The sequence below is a fragment of the Lemur catta genome, chromosome 9 (genome assembly GCF_020740605.2).
Source record: "Lemur catta isolate mLemCat1 chromosome 9, mLemCat1.pri, whole genome shotgun sequence".
In the NCBI taxonomy this organism is placed as follows: domain Eukaryota; kingdom Metazoa; phylum Chordata; class Mammalia; order Primates; family Lemuridae; genus Lemur; species Lemur catta.
Window position 1 is genome coordinate 60,620,276 of NC_059136.1, and position 27,839 is coordinate 60,648,114.

Genomic DNA, 27,839 nt, shown 5'->3' on the forward strand with positions numbered 1-27,839 from the left:
ACCAGTGATTTTAAGGGCCATTAGTCTCCCTTCCTGTGTTCACAAAATAATTGTGGAGAAAGAGCATCCAAAATGGGAGTAGGGAGAGGTCATGGAATGTTTTAAGACAAAAATTCCTTCTAGAAAAGAAAAATCAAATTGAAATTCATTTGGGGCCATAGAAAACCATGGTAGAACGAGTCCTTAGCATATTTCAAATATTTCTAATAATACTATATTAATTTTATATAAAATAGGCTCCAATAGTGTGGATAAGAGTTAGTTGTTGGCTAGAATTTGCAGCTGGGTGGATGCAAATATTTTTCAAGAAGAAATACAAGAATAAGCTCTACCATGCCAATTATGGAACCATCACATGGCTCTACCTTGTCAATATTCTGGCAACTGCAAGCTCCCAAAGGTGGCCTAGAAAATCTAGAAGGAAAACAAATCCAAGGTCATTTGTACTCAGTTTCAGAAGCACATCTGAGCAAGTATTCTTGGATTCTTCTTCAGTTCTGCTACTACCAATAATCCCAAGGGTAGTGTGTCCCAAAGTATATTGTACCAATGGAAAACTCTCCCAGCAAATGTTTCTGATGAATAAAGCAATTACCAAGAGGGAGTTTCCCAAACTTACTTGACAATAGGACACTTTTGTTTTTCTTTTTGTGTAACATCTCTTGATATCCCAAGGAAGAGTGTTCCCAGAAACAGACCGGGAATGCTGTTATAATAAACAGTATTACAAAGTACTTAAGAGTATTGGGTATGCAGTCAGGATGCCTGGATGTAAGTTTTTTAACTTGAACAGGGTACTTTCTCTGCTCAGGTAGCTTTTCTCTGCTTCAGTTTCCTCATCTGTAAAATGCATATAACAAGAGTTATCTACTTTTGGGGCTATTGCCAGGAAGAAAAGAGAACATGTACATAGTGGAGAGCTTACCACAATGCCTAGAGCAGAGTATCTTTAGTAAATGCTAGCTCTTAGTACTTTCATTATATCCAGAGGTATGGCTAAGCCCAAGGGGAGGTCCTATGAGAGATTTCCTTTCTAGGTCTGGGCTAGTTCCAAATTGGTTTCAGGGCTCCAGCTGTTTCTAGCTCTACCTTTTAGGTTTCCACTTCATTGGAAGCTATTCATTCCCTTCCCTCAGTTACTCTGGATTGGATTTCCTGGGGTTTTTCCAAGACAGACCTGACCAGGGCCTTGAAGAAGGAACCCTCTTCCCAAAGGGGACCCCACTTTTAAGAGATAATCCACTGCATTGGAAATGGCTACATAAAGCTCTAGCTACAGTGGAACTTACATCAAAGACTTGGCATGCATTTGGCTGTGTTCACTGGTATATTCTGGGCCAGGTAGGCTTGGTGACTACTTCACAACTCTTCCTACTCTCCTACCTCTGCTCTGTTAACAGAGTGTTTACGGTAATAGCAATACCAAGAATCTTTCTTTCCTTTTATGTTTTGGGGGGGTGCTTTTGAGGGTTTTTTCTTGATTATTGAAATAATACATAATTATTACACAAAAGTCTAACATTATGTAAATATATCAGGTAAAAAAGTGAGAATCTCCTATAATTTCACAACCTCTCCCTCCCCTCACAATCCCAGAACTGTTACTGTCAACAACTGTCTCCTCATTTTTAATGATGTGCAGAACTGGAAGCTCTATACTCTGCTGGGAATTCTTCATTCTGCTCTTTTTGCTTCAGGAGTTTCTATTTATCTTTATAAAAGAAAGCTCAAATATCACCTTAAGTGAAGTTTCCCTGACCCAGACAAGCCATGCTGGTGTCTTTCTTCACCAGGTACCCAAAGTAATTTGTACATACTACATTTAGAGAACTGACAACAATTTCATTGCATTTTTTGAATTAAATGTCTCTCCTACTTCAAGGTCTTTAAAGGCCATGTCTCCTTCCTCTTTAGTACAATGCATCTGGTACACAAATATGCAGTTAATGCACAACAGATACTTGTTGAATAAATGAGTGAAATAACATACAAATAAAATCTTTTTCTAAGAGATGGACTTTCAAGCTCTTTAATAATCACAATCAGGATGCTCACATTCACATTTTTCTAGAAATACATTGCTTATGTATCCCACATTTCAATAACCAGATAATGCTGTTAATTCTCATTTCTCTTATTTATGTAGGCCTGAAAACTCAAAATTATAACTTTACAGAAAATGATAAAGTTCGAAGAATTTGAGGATGACTGGTAGTTTATTTTTCAAGTGCCAAAAAAACATTTTGAAGCACAGCACCTCTGGCCATAGGCTTTGTCCACTGATACCAGAATATTCCAGGAAATGACATTTCAAATAAACAGTTTCAAGTCTAGTAAACCACAAACACAAAAAAGTATTCAACAGCACTTCACGGCAAATAGCCTTCTGTTGACAGTTATTCAGGAATGACTGATTATATTTACGAAGCACAAATATCTCTATTAGATTAATTGAATAAAATTTAAGCTGATGGCTTTGGCAAAAGAGCGAATATATAAGAGCAGTGAAAGAGGAAGACAAGGAGAATATACCAGAAGGATGAATCTTAGAAAAATATTTCCAAATACCAGAGAACCCCACTGGACCAACACTTCAAATTAACAAGCCCCACTGAGGGACTCTGACATGCATGCTGTATGACATATCGTCCAAGGAACAGCATCCAAAAGGAGTCTCATTTTTCTTGGAAAAAGAGATTGCCCCAGAGCTTTCATATTTCATCAATTAAACTGTGTGGGCTCAATGTAATTAAGTAATATAATTATGAACCCATTTCTTGGTCTCAAGCCCAAGGCCCTATGTCTTGCTCAAATATATTAGCAATTTTCATCTACTAATAGAACTCATATGTCATATGTTAGACCCAGCTCTTCATATTAAAATACATAGGCAATCTATACATAGAAATCCACAATCAATTTAAAGACTAAAGAGTAAGACTTAATGGCAACAATCATAGGAAGTAGGATGCAGAGTGGACACTGGGCATTAAACATGAGTAGGGCATGGAAGAGGAAAGTGACCAGGAGGAATCTAAGACTCCTGAAAACTTAGTATGAAAATGGAAAAAAGTGGAGGGAGAACCAGGTTTCCATCACGCAAGGGAGTAAAGGGAAAGGATACATATGATAGTAAAGGGAAAGGATATTTTAGGGATACCACAGCAGCTAGCCCTAGAGTTATGTAAGTATAACTAACATAAGTTAGGAGGCAAAGTAATCACTAACGGGGGTGTAAAAAAATTATCTTCTCTTATATAAAAATAAGATACTATAAGAGTTCTGCTTATTAAGTTATAAAAGTTAACATTTATTGAGAACTTGGGTTTGGTCAGGCCCTTCTCTAAGTACATTATGTAAATAGTTTATTTAATTTTCAAAGCAACTCTATGTGACAGGAACTATTCTTATACCCATTTCACAGATGAGAAAACTGAGGCACAGAGAGGCAAAGTAACTTGCCCTAGGCCATACAGCTAGGAAGTTGAAGAACTGAGATTTGAACTTAGGCAGTCTGGCTCCAGATTCCTGTAGTTTTTTAACAGTATGCTATGCTGCTTCATAACACAACTAAAAGGAAATATTACTCTTTGTTTTAGAGTTTTATTCATATGTTTACATAGGTTTTCAGAAATCTTTTAGAGACTTAAGTCCTGAGTGGAAGAGACTGATCACCAGCTATCAAAAGCAACTGAAGTCAATGTATTTTCAGAGCTGGAAAAAGATACTCAATTCACCTTTGCACAGTGTTTGACATTTACCCATGCAATTGAATTCAACTTAATTAATAGCAATTTAGGGTCCTATACTGAGTACCAAAGAAGTTAAGATTCAAAGCTTAGAGAAGATACAATTTTTCTTCTAATCTAGAGCAAATAAAATACTCTGGAAACTTGCAGTTGAATAGAGATGAGAAAAATGAAGTCCAGAGAGTTCAAATGACTTGCTTGAGCCCAAAAATGTAGTCTGTAGAACAGAGTGACCTAAAACCCAACTCAGATGGGTCTAGTTTCTCTTTCTACTCCACCACTCCAATGAAGCTAGTTGACCACATTGAAATAAAATTAACCTCCAAAATAAATATCTGTGCTCTATAAAGAGAAAAAATGCTTGATTTTACCTGCTCTACTCTAGAACCCTCTTCATTCTAGAATGATGTGAGGAGAAAAAAAGAAGAGATAGCCTAGGGAATATTTTTAAGGAAAGGGGAACAGAAGAGAATTCACAGAGTCTACCACATCTTCTGTGAAGGAAATTGTGTTTTTTGGTTTTATTTACTGGATAATTACTCTTTTAAACCTTCTTCAACTCTAAAAGTAGATGTTGAAACTATGTCTATATTGATAACTATGTGTATAGGTGTATGTGTAGGTCACCAATTATATTCTAGGGGTCTTAAGAACAGAGAACACTATTTAAACCTCTCTGTGTGCCCACCATTTATAGGGTGCTTTAAAGAAGTATGGTAGGTGTTCAGAAATCTTTTCTGTCAGGTATGGTAATGATGCTAGAAGTATAAGCACATACAACATAAGATTTCCAATTTGTTTTCTTTTTTTAAAAAAAGACCCTGTACTCTGGTTACCTAGAGATTTTTTTTTATTAGTTTATTTTAGTGGTTCTCAAACTGGGGCAATTGTTACTCCTGCCCTCTCCAGGAAACATTGGCAATATCTGGAGACACTTTTGGCTGTCACAACTTTCTGGGGGTAGCAGGTGACGGGCGGTGTAGTGCACCTAGTGCACTACACCTAGAGAGTGATATTGGCACCTAGTGGGTAGAGGCCAGGGATGCTGTGAAACATCCTACCATCCATGGGATAAACCCCACAACAAAGAATTATCTGATCCAAAATATCAATAGTGCCAAGGTCAAGCAACACTGGCCTATTCAGAAGTGAAAAAAAATGCATACTTTTCCATTTCTCCATTTAAAAAGGAAAGTAAGATATAAATCAAAATGTCATACTAAAGATTTGCCCCCAAACAAGACAATTTTAGCAACTTACTTTTTGAAGATGAACAATTATTTAATGGGCCAATTTATAGGATTAGAAGGATTTACTAAAAGCTAGAGGGAAATCATGAATTTAAACACTTATGTTCTTAAATAAGCAATGGAATGTTCTAATGGTTGCTGTATCTGAAACTGAGGTTATTCCACAGCTATGACACAAGACATTCTGTTGATGAGCCATTTTAAAACCACCACTGATTTGATTCAGACATGGAACACTCACTTCAGATTATTTCATTATTGTAACCACTCTCAAAATCCACCTTTTTGAACGGCACATAAAGAGGGAATGTATGTTTTTTGTTTGCAAATATGGTCATCAAAATAAACTTCCTTTACTATCAGCCCTCACTTCTTATGCTTGTCCATCTTCCCCACATGTACGTTTACCTACATCCAATTTTTCAGCCTGGATTCCTTATTGTAGCAATAGGAATCGTTCTTTCAGTCCTAGGTCATTCTCTTTGATTTCTATCATGGAAAGATGACCAACAGTCTGATAATGTCTTAAGTCGAACAAAAAAGGAAGTAGGAGGTGCTGCTGATGTCTCTTTGCATTTGGTCATGTTTTCCTTGTATAGTCTCCAGCTGATATAGTTAAATTTGCTTAAGTTTTATTTGCTTGTTCATTTTCCCCAGTGGCTGATAATATTTGATAATTTGGATGTCTGGAGTACACCTAAATAAAAATTTCTTTCTTTAAGGGGATAAGTTAGCTCTTTTCTGGGAATTGACCAAACAAAAAACGTGCAGACCTCAGGAGGGTCATTGAACACATCATAGTAACTAATCTGCTAAATATTTTGTGTGCTGAGTTAAACATGTCACTACTGAAATCCTCCACACATTGGTTAACAATTTTCTAAATATTTACCAAGATCTCTGATAAGCGAGAGTGCTTCCCATGATATAAAGGCTCCGCCACCATCATCGATGGCTCCCTGCCCAACATCCCAGCTGTCCAGATGTCCACTGACCAGTACAACCTAGAACAAATAATAAAAGAAGAAAAAAATAAAGCTAAGCAACAATGACAACAAAGAGAAAGCATTCATAAGTATTCCAAATACAAAAATGAAACCTTTATATTTTCTTTTCTATTTTCACATCTTAAAAGATATGTGTCATTACTAGTGGAAAACTTGGTATAGAGGTATTATATAAGAGGTATAAGGTCATCCTAATCATAATAAAAATCCTTACCTCATACATTTCTTTTTAATGTAATTTTAAGTACTAAAGAAATTGGCTTATTCCTAACAGATGTTTGATAAATTTATTATATGGTTTAAAACCTAAATGACATAAAAATGGAACTCAAATCTTCAACCATATTCTCATCTGTCCCAAATTCTAGAAGACACATAGTAAATATGTGTTGGATTGAATTCAAATGAAAAAATGAGAATGATAATTTATTTTTTTAAAAATGATTTTTTGCACTATACATTAATCAGCTGTTAAATAAATGAATAGCTGGATTTAAAAACTAGTTCTTGTTGAACAGAAGAGCTTTTAAAAGAGATTTTAATTTATATTTCTGTTAAATATAGAGATTAAATTATAAATTTTAAATCACCATAGTTTTAAATTTGTCAGGAAGCATTAGTAATTCTTCCTAAGAGAATATAAAAAATATTTCATTGAAACTAAATTTTGTGGACATATTTCAAACAAGTTAAAAACCAAATAAAGTAAAGCTGAGTCAACAGAACATCAGTATGGAAAAAATGTACCTTGATCCCTACATTATACAACATGCAAATACCAAGTACGATGGATTATAGATTGAAATAAAGGTTTTAGAGAAAAGCATAGAACAGTTTTGCCAACTTGTAATAGGGAAAGATTTCTTAAACTAGACACAAAAAGCATAAACCATAAAAGAACAACTCATAAATTGGACTTTTTAAAAAGTAGGTATATCCAGTCATCAAAAAACCCCATTAACCCATAGCCAACATCATTCTGAATGGAGAAAAATTAAAAGCATTCCTGCTTAGAACTGGAACCAGACAAGGTTGCCCACTGGCACCACTTCTGTTCAACATAGTGCTGGAGTCCTAGACAGAGCCATCAGGCAAGAGAATGAAATTAAGGGTATCCAAATGGGGAAAGAAGATATCAAACTATCACTCTTTGCTGATGATATGATCTTATATTTATAAACCCCCAAAGATTCTGCCAAGAGACTCCTGGAATTAATAAACAAATCCAGCAAAGTCTCAGGTTACAAAATCAATGTACATAAATCAGTAGCATTCCTATACACCAAAAACAGTCAAGCTGAGAATCAAATCAAAGACTCAATACCTTTCACAATAGCTACAAAGAAAATAAAATACCCAAGAATATATTTAACCAAGGAGGGGAAAGACCTCTACACGGAGAACTACAAATCACTGGGGAAGGAAATTGCAGATGATGTAAACAAATGGAAAAACATATCATGCTCATGGATCAGCAGAATCGACATTATTAAAATGTTTATACTACCCAAAATGATTTACAGATTCACTGTTATCCCCAATAAAATACCAAAGTCATTTTTCACAGATCTAGAAAAACTAATTCTACAATTCATATGGAACCAGAAAAAGCCCGAATAGCCAAACCAACCTTAAGCAAAAAGAACAAATCAGGAGGCATCCCTTTACCAGACTTCAAGCTATATAACAAGGCTATAGTAACCAAAACAGCATGGTACTGGCATAAGAACAGGGACATAGACCAATGTATCAGAACAGACAACTCAGATATAAAATAAACCTCATATTGCCATCTGATCTTTGACAAAGCAGACAAAAAGATACACCGGGGAAAAGAATCCCTATTCAATAAATGGTGCTGGGAAAATTGCATAGCCACGTGTAGAAGACTGAAACAGGAGCCACACCTCTCACCACTCACAAAAATTAATTCACAATGGATAACAGACTTAAACCTAAAGCATGAAACTATAAGAATTCTAGAAGAAGAGGTTGGAAAAACTCTTACAGATATCAGCCTAGGTAAAGAACTTATGACGAAGACCCCAAAGGCAATCACGGCAATAACAAAAATAAATAAATGCGATCTGATTAAATTAAAAAGCTTCTACACAGCCAAGGAAACAATTAATAGAGCAAATAGACAACCTACAGAATGGCAGAAAATATTTGCATCCTATACATCTGATAAAGGGCTAATAACTAGAATCTACAAAGAACTCAAGCATATCAGCAAGAAAAAAAATCAAACAAACCCATTAAAAAGTGGGCAAAAGACATAAACTGAAGCTTTTCAAAAGAAGATAGACTGATGCCAATCAACATATGAAAAAACTCTCAATGTTACTAATCATTAGTGAAATGCAAATAAAAATCACAATGAGATGTCACCTAACCCTAGTGAGAATGGCTTTTATCAAAAAATCTCAAAACAATAGATGCTGTGTGGATGCAGAGAGAAAGAAACACTTATACACTGTTGGTGGGACTACAAACTAGTGCAACCTCTATGGAAAATGGTATGGAGATTCCTTCAAGAACTAAAAGTAGATCTATAATTTGATCCAGTAATCCCACTATTGGGTATTTACCCAAAGGAAAAAAAGTCATTTTATCAAAAAGACACTTGCACTTGAATGTTTATAGCAGCACAATTCACCATTGCAAAGATGTGGAAACAACCCAAGTGCCCATCAATTCATGAATGGATTAATAAAATGTGGTATATGTATACCACAGAGTACTACTCAGCCATAAAAAAGGAATTAATACCTTTTGCAACAATCTGCATGGAACTGGAGACCATTCTTCTAAATGAAGAATACAAAAACAAACACCACATGTGCTCACTATTAAATTGGAACTAACTGATCAGCACTCATATGCACAGTTAGAAGTAAAACAATGGAAATCATGCAGCTGGGGTGGGAAGGGATAGGTGAAATCATACCTAATGGGTACAATGTACACTATCTGGGTGGTGGGCACACTTACAACTTTAACTCAAGCAGTACTAAAACAATCCATGTCACCAAAACATTTGTACCCCTGTAATTTTCTGAAATAATAATAAAAAAGAGAGTGAAAATGCAACCCACAGAGGGAGAGAAAATACTCACCATACATATATATAATAAAGAACTTATACCTGGATTATATAAAGAATTTCTATGAAATAGTAACAAAAGGAGTCAACCAATAGAAAAATAGCAAAAGACTTCAACAGACAATTCACAAAGAAAGATATACAAATTTCTTTTTATATCTCAGAGTACTCAGGTTCATTATCATCAAGGAAATATAAATTGAACTACATTCAATACATATCCACCAGAACAGCTAAAATGAAAAAGACAGAAAATGCCAAATATTGGAGAGGAAGTAGAGCACCTGGAACTCTTGTACATTGCTGGTGTGAGTGTAAATATATACGGCCACTCTGAAAAACTGGCTTATCTATTAAATCTAAACATACACATACCCTATGACCCAGAAATTCCACTCATAGCTATATATCCAACAAGAATGTATGTAGTGTGTGTGTACTTTAACCAAAAGAAATGTACTAGAATGTTTAGAACAAAATACTGATAATAGAGGCTGAGGCGGAAGGATTGCTTGAGGTCAGGAGTTTAAGACCAGCATGGGCAACAACATAGTAAGACCATATCTCTGAAAATAATTTTTTTTCAAAAAAACAATATTCCTAATAGTCCTCACTCTCCTCCCAAAAGGGCACTATTCAAATGCCTGTTACCAGTAGAATGAATAAATTGTATATATTCATCAATGGAACACTGCACAGCAGTAAGAATGGAAAAAATGAACAAACAATACATGATAAATTTGGATGAATCTCCTAAACATAATAAAGAATGAAAGAAGCCAGATACAAAATGACACATTGTGTATAATTCTGTTTATATAAAGTATAAAAACAAGCAAAACAGGAGAGTGGTTACCCTTGGTGAGGAGAGTTAATGGCAAGATGGAGAGACACAGGAAAGATTCTGGGGTGCTCGTCATGTTCTGTTTCCTGCTCTGGGTAGTAGTTACACAGGTGTGCTCAGTTTGTAAAAGTTCACCTTATTATACACTTTAGGATTTGTGCACTTTCTCTGAGGATATTACATTTCAATGAAAAGTTTAAAAAGACTGGGCATGGTGGCTCATGCCTGTAATCTCAGCAGTTCAGGAGGCCAAGGCTGGGAGGATTGCTTGAGGCCAGGAGTTCAAGACCAGCCTGAGCAACATAGCAAGACCCCATCTCTACTAAAAAATAATTTGAAAAATTACCCAGGCATGGTGGCACACACCTGTAGTTCTACCTAGTCAGGAGGCGAAGGCAGGAGGATCACTGGAGCCCAAGAGTTAGAGGCTGCAGTGAACTACGATTATACCACTGCACTCCAGCCTGGGTGACAGAGCAAGAATCTGTCTCAAAAAAAAAAAAAAAGTTAAATACAAAGTTCAGCAGATGGATATCTATGCACAGCATGTAGTAAGCAAACCAAAGTTGAACCAATCTTCTTGATGGCTAAAATAAAAATTCCCCATGACTCTGGGAAAGCAGGATTTCAGGTTTAAAATACCAGGGTGACTCTTTGCACTGGCTGATTCACTGAGCAGCTGCAGGATCTCCTGTTAACTTACACACAGACCCGGCCTAGTATGACTTCATTGTAATTACAAACAAATACAATGCCCCAAACTCATAAATGGCCATGTAACAAACCCAAATGGACTGTTTCTAAGGGGAAAAAGAAAAACAAAGAATAAAGAATAAAACATGTTGCAATAGCAGGAATTTCTGATTCAGAAAGTGGTGTAATCCCATGTGGGACAAACAGCCCAAGTAGTCAACACTCTCAGAATTCTCAGAATGATTTTCCCAATAATGTTCCAGTGGATTAAAAGTGTCAAAATGTGTTTTAATGAACTTTTCTCAGATAACATGGAAAAGTAACTAAATCACGGCAACCATTATTCTATCCTTCAGATTTCCTTCAGAATAATTAAGGTTGTTTATAATACTTCTTTATGGTTTTTAAAAAATGCCTCCATTCTCCAATCTAGAATTATTATTTAAACTAGAAATTTAAAAATGGGACAGATGGTTTCTGAATGATAGGAAACTGAATGTTTCCTATCAGGATAAGGTCTTTTGTACAGTGCTATGAAAGAGCGATAACATACTGTTCGGATTATGAGAGCTTGTTTTAGTATATATTTTTTAAATCAGAAGAAAAAAATGGAGGCCACAGTGACACAGTAGTTATAATTTTAATATCTATTGATTTAAAACTAGGTGATGTCAAAAAGCTACTTCAAATGCAGTAGCATTTTGAATGAACTTGAATTTCCTAATCATAAGAGCTTCTATGTACACTTGGAAAATAGTGCAGGAGGTCTCATTCAAAATGGGATCTGGCTAGCATTCCTTAAGGTAGCCTCACAAAAGATAATGTAGCAAAGCACACCAAGTCACAAGCGTACTGAAGATCTGCCATATGTTGGGGTCAGGCATAAATGAATCTTAGTTATAATAGTTAGATATGATTTAAACAAAACAAAAACAAACTACCCAGAGATACAGTAAACTCCAGTTCCATGAAAAATAACTACCTGATAAAAGATAGGAAAATGCACAGTGTCTTCATTGCCTCTGTTTCTAGATATGGACCCCTAGAACCAACAGAAAAGTGGGCACCCCCTCATACACCCACCTTGTGTGATGCTTGAGGCAGGTATAGCACTGACCATTCCTTTCCACCAACTTCCTTTCAGTCACCATCTCTTCCAAATGCAGTATAGAGTAAAAAAGTATTAAAACAACAGCGACAGCAATAGCAGCCACAGCAAGACAACTAGGAAGGTAGAATGAGAGAACTCTAGTTCTCTGAAATGCAGGGCTCGTTACTGGTGAAGCACACATTGGCCCTGACTACCTTGGGAACGGGAGCCTTGGAAATAGGGAGAAGAACCCATGACAGTTGAGCAGAAATGGAAATGTGCCAGATGAAAGCCTACAAGGAGGAGAAATTAGACTGGCAATGGCACACACCCACCTGTAGGCCAACTGTGGGTCTGAGAGAAGACAAGGACAGAACCAGCGGTACACAGAGAGCAGCCCCAGGGACAAGCCCTTCACTTCTCCACTTTTTGAATGAACTTGAATTTTTCCAATCATAAGAGCTTCTCACATATGAAGATGCTGAGTCCCAACAGATTCACTTGATTATAAAATGAATAAGAACATAATCAAAATATGGCAGAACAAGGGAGAAAGAACAGCCTCAGAGGGAGTGCATTCTTATGAAAATGAGCTGGTACAAGATACCAAAGAAAATTTCATGCTCTTTGGCATTCATTCACGGTTTCATTCATCAATTTGTATTGCATTCCCACTATGTTCTAGAGGTACAGAAATGAACAAAACAAGCAGACATTCTGCCTTAATGGAATTTACATTCTGGTGGAAGAGATGGAAGATAAATAAATAAACACAATATAATGATAGTTTTAAGCGTGATAGAGAAAAATAAGGCAGAGAAAGAATAGAGAGTGATGGTGGCAGGGAGAGTATGGAAAATGAGGCTATTTCAGGTAGAACTGTCAGAGAAGGTCTCTCCCTAAGGAGATGATGACATTTGAGCAGAGGCCTGAATGAAGACAGAAGGTGAGCCATGCAAAATCTGGGGAACGAGCATTCTAAACAGCATGAAAACACCCGTAAAAGCTCTGGGTAGGCACAGTGTAGTGTGCCTGAAGACTGGCAAGAAAGCTGGTGTTTCTAGACTGAAGACAGTTGTGAGGTAGAGAGGCCCTGGACAGATCACTGGAGGCTGGAGGAGCAATTAGAAACTTGTAGGCCACAGTGAGGAATTGGATTTTATTTTAAATGATGAGAAGCTATAGGGGGATTATAGGATCCAGTTTATATCTTTAAAAATCATTGCTAGTGGGAAGAAAGACTGAAGGATGAAAGGAAAGCAGGCCAATTCACTGAAACTAATTCACAGAAAATCAGTTTGTGGGGAAAAAACCAGTCTGCTTCCTCTTAAAAGGTAGATAGCCACAAGAGAATGCTGTCCCTACCCTAACAATAAGAGAAAGCTGGATCATCTACAAAATCTTAACTTTTTAAAAACCCATCAGAGATCTGAGATACTGAGTAACTCAGAGATCTGAGTAACTTGGCCAGAAGAACCGAATTCCAGAGGACGGCAAACCGTTCCAAGGGGAGATGGGACATATGAATTGTTTTGCCTTTGGCAGTGACAGCAGGGAGAGGTGGGCAGTCATAAAAGCAGGAACAAAGAATGCAACTGAAATGTTGACAAATTCTTACAGGGCAAATGTGGGTTAGCATGACAGTTCAGAATCCCTGGAAACCCCCACATAAGGGCCCTAGCTGCCCATTTTCCAGATCTTTTCCACAGGCTTCCACTGGGTGCTCACAAGGAATACTGGGAGCAGGGTGGAAGCTCTGAGAGAGCCAGCCTCGGTGGTGCAGGACTGCACGTGCTGACTGCAGGCTTCTGGGAGGCAGGCAGCAAACACGCCTGCTTCTGGGACCCTTCTCTCATAGGAAACAGAAGCCATCTGGCCCTGGGGGAGAGGCAGGAAACTGTCCTTCATGGCAGTCCCAGGCAAAGGTCGTTGGCTACTGGGAGAAAGGTGGAAAATTGCACTCCCACCCTGCACTGACATTAGGAGAAACATCTGTCTCTTGGGGAGAGCAAGAAACTCATTCATTCCCAGAATCCTAATATAAAGTAGAGCTCTACTGCTGCTGGATGAGGGGTAGGATGCTTGCTCCCATGACACAAGGCAAAGTGTGACTTCCCCAGGGGGAGTAGCAGACATGTTAATAAAGCCCCACCCTCGAGCTCAGGAACACAGGGCCTACCTAGCTGAGACTGTGGGGCAGGAGAACCAAGAAGTCACCTTGTCTCCAGCACAAGCCTTGCACTGAGTACGAAGCACAGCAGTGATAATTTATAGCAGAGGGAAGAGCAGGAGCACAGAAAGACACACCTCTTGTGCTGCAGACAAACAGCCTGCTGAAAGCAAAGGGTGAAGTGAGAATACTGAGAATACTCCTCCAGCAACCCAAGCCGCAAGCTAAAGATTAGCACCAGCCGATGAAATATGTGAGCACCAAAAGTGAGAATATAAACCTAGCTAAACTATGAATAGATTAACTCAACTACCCTCATACTAATGGTTTGACAGAAGAAGAGGTGTTCTCATTTTTGGACATAAATATTATTCATGTTAGGCTCTACTGTTCTCTTATATACAATGTCTAGCATCCAATAAAAAATTATGAGATACGAAATGAGCTAAAATAAAAAAAGATCCATTGTCACAAAATGTAGTGTTAAACAGAACCACACCCAGATACCACCTGTATCTTTAAACTATAAGACAAGAACTTTTAAAAAACTGTGATTAATATGTTAAAGGCTGTAGTAGAAAAGGTAGAGAATTTCATTAAACATATCAAAACCACAAAAAAGTCAAATGTAAATGCTAAAAGAAAAATGCAGTATAATTATTTATAGATAAACTAAGCACTGAAATGTAGAAGTCAAAAATGAAAACTTTTATAAGAAAATAGAAATATCTTTACAAGTTCAGCAGGGAGTAGAACATTTTTTAAACATTCAAAGGATGAAGAGAAGATGCATAAATTCAGCTATCATAAAAGGAAGCCTTTATGTTCATCAAGAGAAATCATAGAATGAGAGGAGTTGCTACAAATTAGGAGAAGACATTTACAATACATATAGCAAAAAATGATTTATATTCAAAATAAAGAATTTCTACTAATCAATTAAGAAAAAGACACGCAATCTAAAAGGCAAATGAGCAAAAGACGTAAATAAGTATTTCACAGAAAAGAAATTATGAATGGACTTCAAACACTTGGAAAACTGACCAATTGCATTACTCATGAGGGAAATGTAAATTAAATCTTCAATAAGATACTTCTTTGCACCTATCTAGGGGCAATAAAATTTTAAATCTGACAATATGAGATCTTGGCAAGGATACTGAGCACAGAAATTCTTATCTACACCTGGTAGGAACAGGAAATTGTTAAAAATCATTCAGGAATAACAGTTGGACATATCCTTATAATGTTGAACAAAAGTGCATTCTACAATCCAACAATTTACTTTAAAAGAATACATTAGAAGAATTTTGGCACGTGAGTTCCAGGAGATATGCACCAAAATGGTCACACAGAAGTAATCAGAAGATCTGAAACTGAAAATGTCACCCAATGGACACCCAAATTTCCACTGATAGTAGAGGGGATAAAGGAATTGTGGTATAGTCATACAGTGGAATATTATAAAGTAGTGAAGTGAACTGAAAATGATGTACAGCTGCATATGTAAATATTAATGAATTTCAAAAAAAAAAATAGGGAACACAAACCAAAAACAAAAAAGGAAATGACATAAGAAATAGAAGAGTATGATTCTATGATATAAATTTTGGCTCCACTAAATAATATAATCTCTAGTAATACATACAAAGATAGTAAAATCATAAAGAAAAGCAAAGTAATGGTAAACTAAAACTAGGATAGCGTTTCTACCAGATGGGGGTTGGGACAGAGAGGAGGACATGATCAGCAAGGGGCACATAGTAGGCTTTGACGTCACTGATAGTGTTCTACTTCTGAAAAAGTGGTGAGAACATGTGCGATCCTTGTGTTACTATTCTCTAGATTTCACATAGATAAAGTCTTTTTCATGTCTGCTGTATTAAACAATAGCAAGAATTATCAAAGACCTATCTTTGAAAGGCATGGGGCTCAGATAGTTTTATAAGTGAGTTCAACCAAACATTAAACATTAGGTTAATCTTGTTCTATATTTCAACTATTCTAAAGCAAAAAAAAAAAAAAAAAAAGAAAAGAAAAGAAAAGAAAAATATCTGTATTTACCTACAAAGCTACCATAATTTTCATACTAAAACTTGACAAAGATTGTATGCCCCTTAAAAGCTAACTAGAGATCAAATATAATTGTAAAAATCTAAAACAATTGTATCTGGCAGCATATTAAAAAATATTACAATAATGGCTCTGTAGTCTTCAAATGCCCTTGGTAACTAGAAACTATATGTGTATTTGACATACAAGAAAGGGCCACTGTTGGGTCATACTTACTTTCTTGGCATGCTTAGCTTTTAACAGTCTTCATTTAAAATTATGTGAGTTGTAGTTATTTATCTAAACCTGACCACATTCTTGTTGCTCAATTGTCAATAAACAGGATGCCCATCTGACAATGAAGCATGCTTCATTTTACAAGTATCTTGCACAACAAAAACCAGAAAGACAACTACTCAGTGTTTTTGCTTTTTGCTTTTGTGATATTTTGGTTTATTTGCAGCTCCATAATTCTCCTAGTCTTAATTTTATTTGGTGTATTTTAAGAGGTAGCAGGGGAAGTCTTAGGGCTACAAAGTTCAAGGCCCAATGCATTTCCAGATACAGGAAATCCCCAATCAAATTTTTAACAACAAAAATCATTAAATGGTTCAAAAAATATGACCTACAAAAAAAGGAGGAAAAAAACCCCTCATTATTTAGCCTTAGAGAAAAGGCCAAAGAGTGACTTAATAATGTGCTTCAGCGAAGAGAGGTCCCACAGTGGAGGAGATAAACAGCAGAAGAAAAAAGCAAAGGAAGCCAGGCTTGGGTTGCAGCAGTGAGCATTAGGGTCATATTAGTAAGCAAGAATTTTCTGATAAGGATTTTGTAGAAGTTAAAAAAATGGCTAACAGGGAAAAGGTTATAGAAAACTTCCTTCCTTGGAGAGTCTCTAAAATAGGATACATTCTTAGGTCTTACATGGAAAGCTAAAAAAGGGATAAATAAAACCTTTCAAGGCTCTATCTAATACAATATTCCATGATAGTTTTCAAGAATTCCTGCTGTATTCCAATCACTTTAAAGGGGGAACTGCCTTTCAAAAAGTCTCTCTAACCTCAACAAACTTTTCCCTGAGCATCTCCTTTTTGGCTGCCCAGCATCTTCCCATGATTTAGAATGTAAACACAGCAGGCAGGCACTTCTCAAGAAATCTGTGTTTTCATAATCCCTGTTGGAGACAAAGGCTTGACTTTCAGAGGGCAGTTGCTGAATGTAGGTTGCTGTTGCCCAGCACAGACACAGGGAACTGTGGTTGAACAAATATTTTCTTCCCCAATGACTCGGACAAGGTGGTCTACAGAATAAAGCTGGGCTCCCCAAACAGGGTGTGTTCAGGGACAGCACAGCAAACATCGAAGTTCCTCTGGAATTGATTTCTTATCTTGAAGCTTTTTTTTTTAGTGAAGCTATTGGGTGTTAACCTTGTAGGATACAGACTCCTTTCACAAGAAAATGAGCCATCTGTCCAAATGCGGGTTCATCACCACAGCTGCTCCTCAAAAGAGCTATTTCCACTCCTGGACTACCCCCTCTTACTTGTACTGGGCACTCAAATTAGACTCATGAAAGGAAGATCATGACTTCTCCTAGCTGAATTCTCTGCGCATGTTACTGGGCTGATCATTTGAGCATAGAACAAGAGTGGCCTAATTTATCTGTGGCTGATGGAAACCAAGGCTTAGGTAGATTTATAAAATGTGATTGCAGTGTATTTGGAAGAAATGGCTGAATCGATTAAACATTGATTGGAGGACAGAGGCACAACAGACAATATCTATGGAAAGAAATCATTCTCATCTAGATTTCACTCAGAAATCATGACTGCATCAATCAGAGATGATCTTCTTTTAAGTGAAAGAACCATGCACCTGAATTCCTTCTCCTTTAGCCTCAGCAGCCATGGGATAAGTTGTCTCATTTGAGAGGACGGGAGGAGCAAAGGAGTTGAATTATAATATTGTATTTGAATTTCCTGAGAGGAGGGAGAGGAGTTTAGGTAACTTCTGTGTCAGTAATGATCATATTTCCCATGGTCAAATCCAAGCATGGTACAGTGCACAACTATAACTTCTCATTCCTCACAACCATTCACTTGTCTGGCTTTTGTCAGGCCTAAGTGGATAGGATTTAAAAAAAAAAAGAAATATTTGCTATCCTACAGACTCTTATAGTTCAGTTTAAACAAGCTAATAGGGATATCATCAATCTTTCATTATAGAAAATGGAGGTCAAGGTGATTCCTACCAAAAGAAACTTTCTTTAACTTAAATTATGACCATTCAGGATTACAAGCTGAAGGACTCTTCTTGGCCTCTAATGGTTTCTAAAATCCCAGAAGCCTTTGTAGCTTTGAGAAATTCCCAGCCATGATAGCCTGTGTAGTTTAAATGAATGTTACCCAAAGCATTTCTACCTTAACAAGTTGGCTCCTGCCTGCCATGCTCCTGGACCACAGTGGCAACGGGAGTCAAAAGTTAATCATTTTAAGTTCCAACACTTCTCAGTGAACTTTAGGGTAGCTGCATGGCTTCCCATGATGACAATGCTTGAAAACAACTTTTATTTTGATGCATAAATTCCAGCTTAAACATAAGACAGTCAAATAATGTTACAGACATCCCTAATAGAGGACTTCTTGATGACCTGATTTTTAGCTTCAGGACAGAATGTCAAGAAGCCAAGCTTACTTCACAGCAGCCAGCTTGCTATCTAAGCACAGTACCTCCTAGTGTTTAATCCTCTCAACATACTCATCCTCGTATAATATCAACTAGGTCATTTCTATTAATAATCTCTGTGTTTAGACTCTAAAAAACAAGCCAAATTTCCATCAAGATATTTTGTTTTAGAAAGAGATGCTGCAAATATTGAACATTCCATTTTCTTGCATCCTTGTATGAAAGAATACTATTTTCACCATTATCCCTGATCCTGTCTTATTTTTATTAGAATTTATATATCCTAGGGGAAAAAACCAGAATAGACATCTTAACTAGTATTGTATCCAATATAAATACTATGAGAGCCAAGGAAAAGTATGTTCGTATTATGCATATATACCTAAAATGAAAAATTCTTGCCTTCCATTTAAAATGTAATAAATTGAAGCTTAACTTCAGTAGTCACAGTCAAATAATACATTTGTATGAAGAAAAGTGATGATCTTAGTCTCACAAGAATCAAAAGCCACTAATAGCTAAAATACTGATTAACCTTATAACATTTGTGTATCACAACTCAAAAAGAATGGTCTGAAAGTGATTTATTCAAAGTCCAAAGCTAACCTGAAGCATGTTCATGCTTTGCCCAGCACAGAAAACTTATCTTCTGCCCCACTGAAAGTGAACTTCAAGGATAAGGAATAGCAAGAGTTTGAATGTCATAATGTTTGATAAAGGCAAACCAGCTGGAGAAAAAGGAATAATAATTGGCCTAGAGATTAAGAGTCCATGAGGAATGACTATTTAAAAAAGAACATAATAGAAAGACAAGATAATTTTCAGAATGTAATAGAGACCATAAAAGAGAATGAATAGTTTTCTTCTTTCTAAAATGCAATTAATTAAAATGAAAGAACATCATACAATAAGACTGCTCACTTTGTGTATCAATGGATATTGTGACATTATTGTCCTGTTGTGAAATTAGACACTTGAAGTCAACACTCATGAGATTGTCCCTGTCCCTCTAATTATTTTGACTTGTCATTAGATTATATTCTTATCAATTAAATCAGTTAAATATCATCAGTTGGTTGTAGCCATGTGTTTTAAATAATCACAACCTGTGGAAAACATAAGAAAAGAAAGAAAATAAAAGAGAACACTTGTTTTTATTCGTATTGTTGTTTCTTCAGAAATGTACAATTGAGGGAAAAAATATTTTAAAATGTAACTAGTATTTGTTAGCATGAACAGTATATTTTAATAGGCTATAAATTAGCACAGGATTAAAAGAAATACAAGTATAAAAGTATAAGTCTTGCTAAATTATATTTCACATTAAATTTCTAATGTTGGCCCTGCTTAACTTAATCCATCCAGGTCTTAGTATAATCTTGTTTAACATTTCCATCAATATCTTGGAGATATGCTTATGAATTTTAAGATGATAAAAACATAAGATGAACCATTAATATGTTGGACCAAATAATCAAGATTGTAAAACATCATGAAGTAGAGAGAATAGCTTAAAACTGATAAGAATTTACTGGAGATAAATATGAAGGTGCACACTGCACTTTGAGATGGTGGATTGATAGCAGTGTTTCTGGCAACAATCAGGAAATTTAGGTTGTCATAAGAATACTGAGCAAACCAGTATGTCTCAGCCATGAGAAAAAGTTTTTAAAATTTTTAGGATTTATTGATAAAAATAAAATAATATTCTTGATTATGTGAAATAATTTACTCTAAATTAATCAAATGCTTTTTTCTTCCTATATTTTTTTTCCCTCCAGAACACTTGGAGAGAGCTTTTGGAAAAGAGAATGTGGTCAGCAAAGAGCTGTCAGGATTTTAAAGTGTCTGGATATGGATTGCTTGAAGAGCAACTGAATACGTCACCCTGGAGTACAGAAGATGTCAAAGGGCTATGCTTCATCTGCAAGAAGAGTAGATTTGCCCAGAAGGTATAAGCAGGCCAGTGAGAAGAGGGTACATGTGGGTAGATTTCAGCTCAGAAGAAGAATAAATCTGAGCAATCCAACAAGGGAACTGTATTCCCCAGAGGAGTAAGCTGCCAAATACTGACAGTGTACAAACAGAGGCACAAGGATCATCTGTCACGTAAAGAATGGATGCCTGACCTGAGAAGGTAGTGGGAGGTGGGCACTGAGGTACATAATCTCCAAGGACACTGTCAACTCTAAGATTCTATGACTCTGGAAAGAAAAGTGAGCTTATCTTGCCCATTATTCAGCAAGATGGAACTGTTAATGTTTTCCTGTGACACTAGTATTGTTTTCTAGTATAAATTTCTATCATCATAAGCATGATGATTCTTCAACCGGAATCAAAACAAAATTTTTAAATTATATTATACTACTAGTAATATTAATTATTAAGGAAATTTGCCATCCTAAAAAGAACTGTTTATGACTTAAAATTTGCCTTCCTGAGTTGGAGCTATGCTGTATCAGCAACTTCCATTGGAACCTAGGGGCATACTGGAAGGGCATAATAACTATGATCCCTGTTAATACCAACTTTTAGGCGTGAACTCCATACTTTATAGTATCCTTTGATAACCCAGAATGGACTGTCATTTCTGCATCTGCCTAAATGTTCCTAAAGTTATTTTTACTTTTTGCATCCACGGGTAGAAATCTCCACAAATTTATCATGAACCGTGTGAAACCGTACTTCTTTTATCTGAGCTAACATTCTTTCTCAGGTATGAAATACATAAAAATCATGATTCTGTAGAAAATTCTAAATGAGGCTTTTTTCTCCCTTTGCAGGCTAAAGATTGCTACATCTCTTACAATAGTTTCAGCATGCTGTTTTGATGGTTCCTTCTAACTTTCCTGAATCCCACTAGATTTTGTAGATGTAGCAACAAAACCTATGATGTATAAATACTATAAATTCTTTGTATATTATCTATAAACTGTAACAACCTTCCTGACAGCTCCCAGAATTTACTTAGTCTCTTTAATTGCATAGATTTATATAAATTAAGAAACCTGCAATGACTCTAGATTCCTTTGCAGCCTCCTACATTCACACCCTATTAAAGCCAGAGGGCTTTAGGAGATTACAGCCAAACTCTGCTTTTACACAGAGAAGTGAAATTATTTGCCCAAGTGGCAGGGCCCGAGAATAGAAGCCAGAGCTTCTGACTCAGAGCTGAAGGTTATTTCAATCATATTCCTCTGACTGCTTCACCAAAGATGGTGCAGAACCTATTTTTGATTGTTTTTCTCTAATGTATGATGTTTTACTTGACTAGCTAAAAATTAATCTGCCACTTTTTGCCAATACACATAGCGTAATGAGGGCTTTCAATGTTTTATCTCTATCAGTTTGACATGGGAAAGTTACTTAACCTCTCAAACCCTTGTTTCCCTATCTGTAACATGGGAATAATACTACTAACCTATCTTTAAAGTGTGTTGTGAGAATTAAATGAGATGACATGCTTATCACTGTCACATTCCCTGGCACACAGCAAGAACTCTTGAAACTGCTGCTGTTATTGATTATACCATAATTATTGTAAGATGACCTTAAACATTGCAAACACACAATTCTCTCTAGGAAATACTCACTTGGAAAGTTGGAAAGCATAAATGGATTTCATACAAACTGCTTCTGTAGGCACTGGCTTAGGGTACTGTGTGCTGCCAGTTTGAATTAGAGAGAGTATCAATCACAAGCACATGTTATTTAGATAGGTGAAAATATTCTAAAAATGTTGTTTGGTGGGCCTAATTTAAAACATCATGAACTTATTCCATTTGAAAACATCCATATAGGATGAAATAGCTAAGTTACATTTTCCTTTCAATAACAGGTTGCAAAGGGAAAAAGTTACAGCTCAGGCAATCACACACATGCAACCCTCTCTAAGTAACTCTGGAGTTACTAGGTAACCAGGTAGCACTGAGTGAAAATGAATTCAGTTATTTGAACTGAAGGTTCCCAAAATGTACCTGGGGTTAGTTTTGTCCTGATGATGGCTAATCTTATGAATGATTCCACTGTCAATTGCATTTACAGAGTTAGCAAGACTGGCCACAGAACGGCTCTATCCCTGGAAGGGCCTTGAATACAGGCAGAGGGTTCAGAACAGGGCCTTGGGGAAAGCATCAAAAGTCTGCCATATCTTATTTAGAAATGAGAAGCTTAAGCTGGGGACAAAAAGCATTTCCTGACATTACATTTGCCAAGAAGGAAGACTGGATGAGAAAAGACAAATATAAATTTTCTTATGCCATTATAGTTAAACTTTAGTGTGGCATTGTTTAAAGATCAAAGAAAAAAATAAATGTCTGGCCAAAGGAGCATCCTATCATCTGTTTTAACCTTATATTTTAATAATTTATGAATTTTAATCCATATATTCTTGCAGTAAACCGTAATAAAGTAGGGCATATTTCAACCTTGCTTTTTTCCCTCTTATTGCAATAAAGTAGTTAAGACCTTCAGAGGCAGGCAGACCGGGATTTGAAGTCTACCTCTGCCACTTACTAGGAACTGTCAGTAAGCTACTTGAACTCTCTGATCTCCCGTTTCCATGTATCTAAAAATGGATATTAACATCTGTCCACAGTGTTGATAAAACAGCAATTGTATAAAAGAAGGACCTAATGCATTGCCCAACACCCAGTATATACTCAATCTTTCTAGTTTCCTAATCTATCTTAGAATCTAATTATATGTTATATTGTTATTATAATGCCCAATTGATATATGTTTTTGATAAAGGAGACTCTCTCTTATAGTATAATAATTCTCAAGTAGTTGAGAAGCAAGAAATATACTCCTCTGATGGTAGGGGGCTGGGAAAAGGAGCTAGAGTTCATAGTTTGAAAATAAAAAGCCACCCATCTCTGATTCTCATAGGCTTCTACTGGGGAAAGTGGAGAAGTATGCTTTCCAACTTCAGCCTTCTTCTGAGAAATACTAGAATTCCTAATGGCAGAGACCTTCTTATTTCCTTCACATGTATTTCTCCTAAGGCCTAAAATATAGCAGAAAGTCAATAAATCAATTTGAGTTGATATGTTTCTGTTTAGTAATATAATAAAATGTGATTCAGAATCAAACTAGTTAAGGCCCTTAAAGAAAACAATATTACTTTTTGGAATCAATGCACAATTAAAATAAATTTTCCATTAATTCCTTTGACCTTTACAATTTTAGTCACATAAACCCACTAAAGAAGTTTACTCTCAACTATTACATAATGTAACTCACTTTATCTCAGTGATAAGGATAAACGGTGAGTACATTAAAAAAAGATTAACCTTTATTATGATCTCCAAAGGTCAGAACCATACAGAGCTATGGACAAGAAATTAGGACCAGAAATAAAATAATGCTTAAAAGGTAATGGTGAGACTTCTGGTCAACATGGTGTAGCAAATGCATACCATTATAGGCCTACTCTGTTCCAAGCATGTGACAATTAGAGGTGAAACATAAAAAGAAAAAATCAAAAGTTTACAGTTTGACTCCAAGAACCAGATAAATATCTCTGTGGACTAGAAATGGATTAGAGTCACAAGCAATGAGTAAGTCTGGAGCCAGGGGACCTACAGGGCTCCAATCCAGAAGCCAACACTGACTGCTGGGTATTCTGCTCCTATAGGATAAGCGAACACAAAATTGCTTCACTAGAGATAAGGGGACTAAGCCAATTTAACTGTATGAATCCAATCAAGAAGGTTGAGCTCATGAGAAGAGGCTGAAAACAAATAAAACAAAAAATCATGCCAAGAGATATAGTTTTATAAAAAGTTCTAGCCTGTGGAGAATAAATGGATAAAGATATGACTCAGAACCAGGCACTGAATCAAGCCACCTGATGGCTTGGCAAAAGATTACCTGATATCCCCAATGTCACCATTGGCAAGGGTGGCTGATACAACACAATAAAACCTGGTTCTGAACTGGAAGTCTTGGAGTCCAGGTGAAAGTGATCACAAACCCCTAGAAAAAGAATAGTAAGCCCAAAGAAAGAGAAAACAATACAATAAAAACTAAATTTAAAAATATCCCACTCAAAATGAGTTAGCAAATCAAAATTTCAAAACATATGGAAAGGTATAATGCTAAAAATGTCAACAAGAATCAAAGTCTATCAATACAAAAAGTCAACAAAACACAAAGGAAGACAGCAAGAGAGGAAAAGATAGACAAAAATATTATAAGACCAACAGAAAACAACTAACAAAATGGCAATGATAAATCCGTACCTTATCAATAATTATATTAAATGTTAATGGATTAAGCTCCCCAATCAAAAGACATAGAGTTGGTGAATGGAAAAAACAAACAAACAAACAAAAAAACTCAAGACCCAACTATATGCCATCTACAAGAAACTCACTTTAGACTTAGTGACAAACAGGCTGAAAATGAAGGGACAGAAAAAGATATTCCATGCAAATGGGCAACTGGTAGCCAAAAGAGAGCATGGGTGGCTATGATTATATCAGACAAAATAGACTTTAAGTCTAAAACTGTCACAATAGACAATGAAGGACACATATAATGATAAAAAAGGCCAATCCACAAGGAAACTATAAGAATTATAAATATATATACATCCAACATCAGAGCATCTAAATATATAAAGCAATTATTGGTAGAAGTGAAGGGAGAAATAGACAGCATTACAGAAATAGTAGGAAACTTCAATATTCCACTTCAATAATGGACAGAATATCAAGACAGATCAATAAGGAAACAAAGGATTTGAATAATACTATAGACCAAATAGACCTTACAGACATACATAGAACATTCCACCCAGCAGAGGCAGAATACACATTTTTCTCAAGTGCACAGGATCTTTCTTCAGGATAGATCATATGCTAGTTTACAAAATAAATCTTAGCAATTTTAAAAAGACTGAAATCATAGTAAGTATCTTTTATGACCACTATGAAATGAAGCTAGAAATCAAGAGCCAAAGGAAAACTGAAAAATTAACAGTGATGTGGAAATCAAACCACACACTTTTGAACAACCATTAGGGACAACCATTAGGTCAAATAAGAATTCAAAAAGGAAATTATAAAATACCTCAAGACAAAGAAGATGAAAATATAACATATCAAACTTATGGGTTTTAGCAAAAGTAGTAGTAAGAGGGACATTTACAGCAACAAATGTGTACACTAAAAAAAATCTCTCAAATAAACAACCTAACTTTACATCTTAAGGAACTAGTTAAAAAGAACAAATTAAACCTAAAGTTAGCAGAAGGAAGGATATAATAAAGATTAGAACAAAAATAAACAAAATAGAAAATACAAAAACAGTAGGAAGAAATCATTGAAACTAGGAGTTGATTTTTTTGTGCATTTTGAAAAAACAAACAAAATTGGCAAACCTTTAGCTAAACTAAAAACAAGAGAAGGATCAAATAAATAGAATCAGAAATGAAAGAAGAAACATTACAACTGATGCCACACTAATAAAAAGAATCATATGAGACTACCATGAACAATTCTATGCCAAGAAACTTAACCTAGAAGAAACAGATGAATTCCTAAAAATATTCAACCAATCAAGACTAAATCATGAAAAAATATAAAGTATGAACAGATTATAATGAGTAGAGAAAATCAGTAATCAAAAACTCCAACAAAGAAAAGCCCAGGACCAGATGACTTCACTAGTGAAATCTACCAAAAATTGAAAGAAGAATTAGTTCCAGTCATTCTCAAGCTCTTCCAAAAACTGAAGAGGAAGGAACAATTTCAAACTCATTTTATGAGACCAGCATTACTCTGATGCCAAAACCAGACAAAGACATTAGAAGAAAATAAAACTACAGGTCAATATTATTAATGAATATAGATGCCCAAATCCTCAACAAAATACTAGCAAACTGATTTCCCCAGCTAATTAAAAGAATATATTTACCCAAGGAGGTGAATGATCTCTACAAGGAGAACTACAAAACACTGATGAAAGAAATCATAGATGACAAAAATGGAAAAATATCTCATGCTCATGGATGAGAAGATTCAACATTATTAAAAATCTGTGAATCTGTAAATCACTGCCCAAAGTGATTTACAGATTCAGTGCAATTCCTATCACAATATTAATGTGTCATTTTTCATATATCTAGAAAAAGTAACCATAAATTTCATATGGAACCAAAAAAGAGCGCAAAGAGCCAAAGCAATCCTAAGCAAGAAAAAAAAAATCTGGAGGCACAGTACTGGTATAATGGCAGACACATAGAGCAATGGAACAAAATAGAGAATCCAGAAATAAAACTATATAGCTAAGATCAACTGATCTTCCACAAAGCAGACAACAACATACACCAAGGAAAGGGAGCCATATTCAATAAATGGTGCTGGGAAAATTGGATAGCCACATGCAGAAGAATGAAACTGGATCCCCATCTTTCACCACATACAAAAATTAACACAAGCTGTATTGAAGACTTAAATGTAAGACCTGAAACCACAAAAATACTAGAAGAAAACATAGGAAACACTCTTCTAGACATTAGCCTATGGCAAAGAATTTATGATTAAGACCCCAAAAGCAAATACAGCAACAACAAAGATAAATAAATTGGACTTAATTACACTAAAAAGTTTCTGGACAGTAAAGGAAATAATCAACAAAGTAAATAAACAACCTGCAGAATGGGAGAAAATATTCACAAATTATACATCTAACAAAGGGCTAATATCCAGAATCTATAAAGAACTCAAACAAATCAACAAGAAAGAAACAAATAACCCCACCAAAAAGTGGGCAAAAGACATGAACAGATTTTTTCAAAAGAAGATAGACAAATGGCAAACAACATATGCGAAAATGCTCAACATCACTAATTATCAGGGAAATGTAAATTAAAACCACAATGAGATATCACCTGTCAGAATGGCCATTATAAAAAAGTCAAAAAACAATAGATGTTGGCATGGATGCAATGACAAGGGAATGCTTATACACTGTTAGTGGAAATGTAAACTAGTAAAACCACTATGGAAAACAGTGCAGAGATTCTTCAAAGAACTAAAAGTAGACCTACCATTCAATCCAGCAGTCCCACTACTGGGCATCTACCCAAAGGAAAAAAAAGTAATTTTATACAAAAGACCCCAGCAATTCTAAAAATCAAATGGAACCACTTAAAACTATGAATAGCCAAATCAATCATGAGAAAG

The 27,839-nt window shown here is 35.8% G+C and overlaps 1 protein-coding gene across 1 annotated transcript in view; it reads right to left on the reverse strand.

Moving 5' to 3' along the window:
- CPQ (carboxypeptidase Q) overlaps positions 1-27,839 on the reverse strand; it is a 434,372-nt gene that overhangs the window by 147,822 nt on the left and 258,711 nt on the right. The window contains exon 5 of the mRNA XM_045560416.1: positions 5,892-6,003. Within this exon, the coding sequence (XP_045416372.1) occupies positions 5,892-6,003 (112 nt within the window). The remainder of the gene's footprint in view (positions 1-5,891; positions 6,004-27,839) is intronic.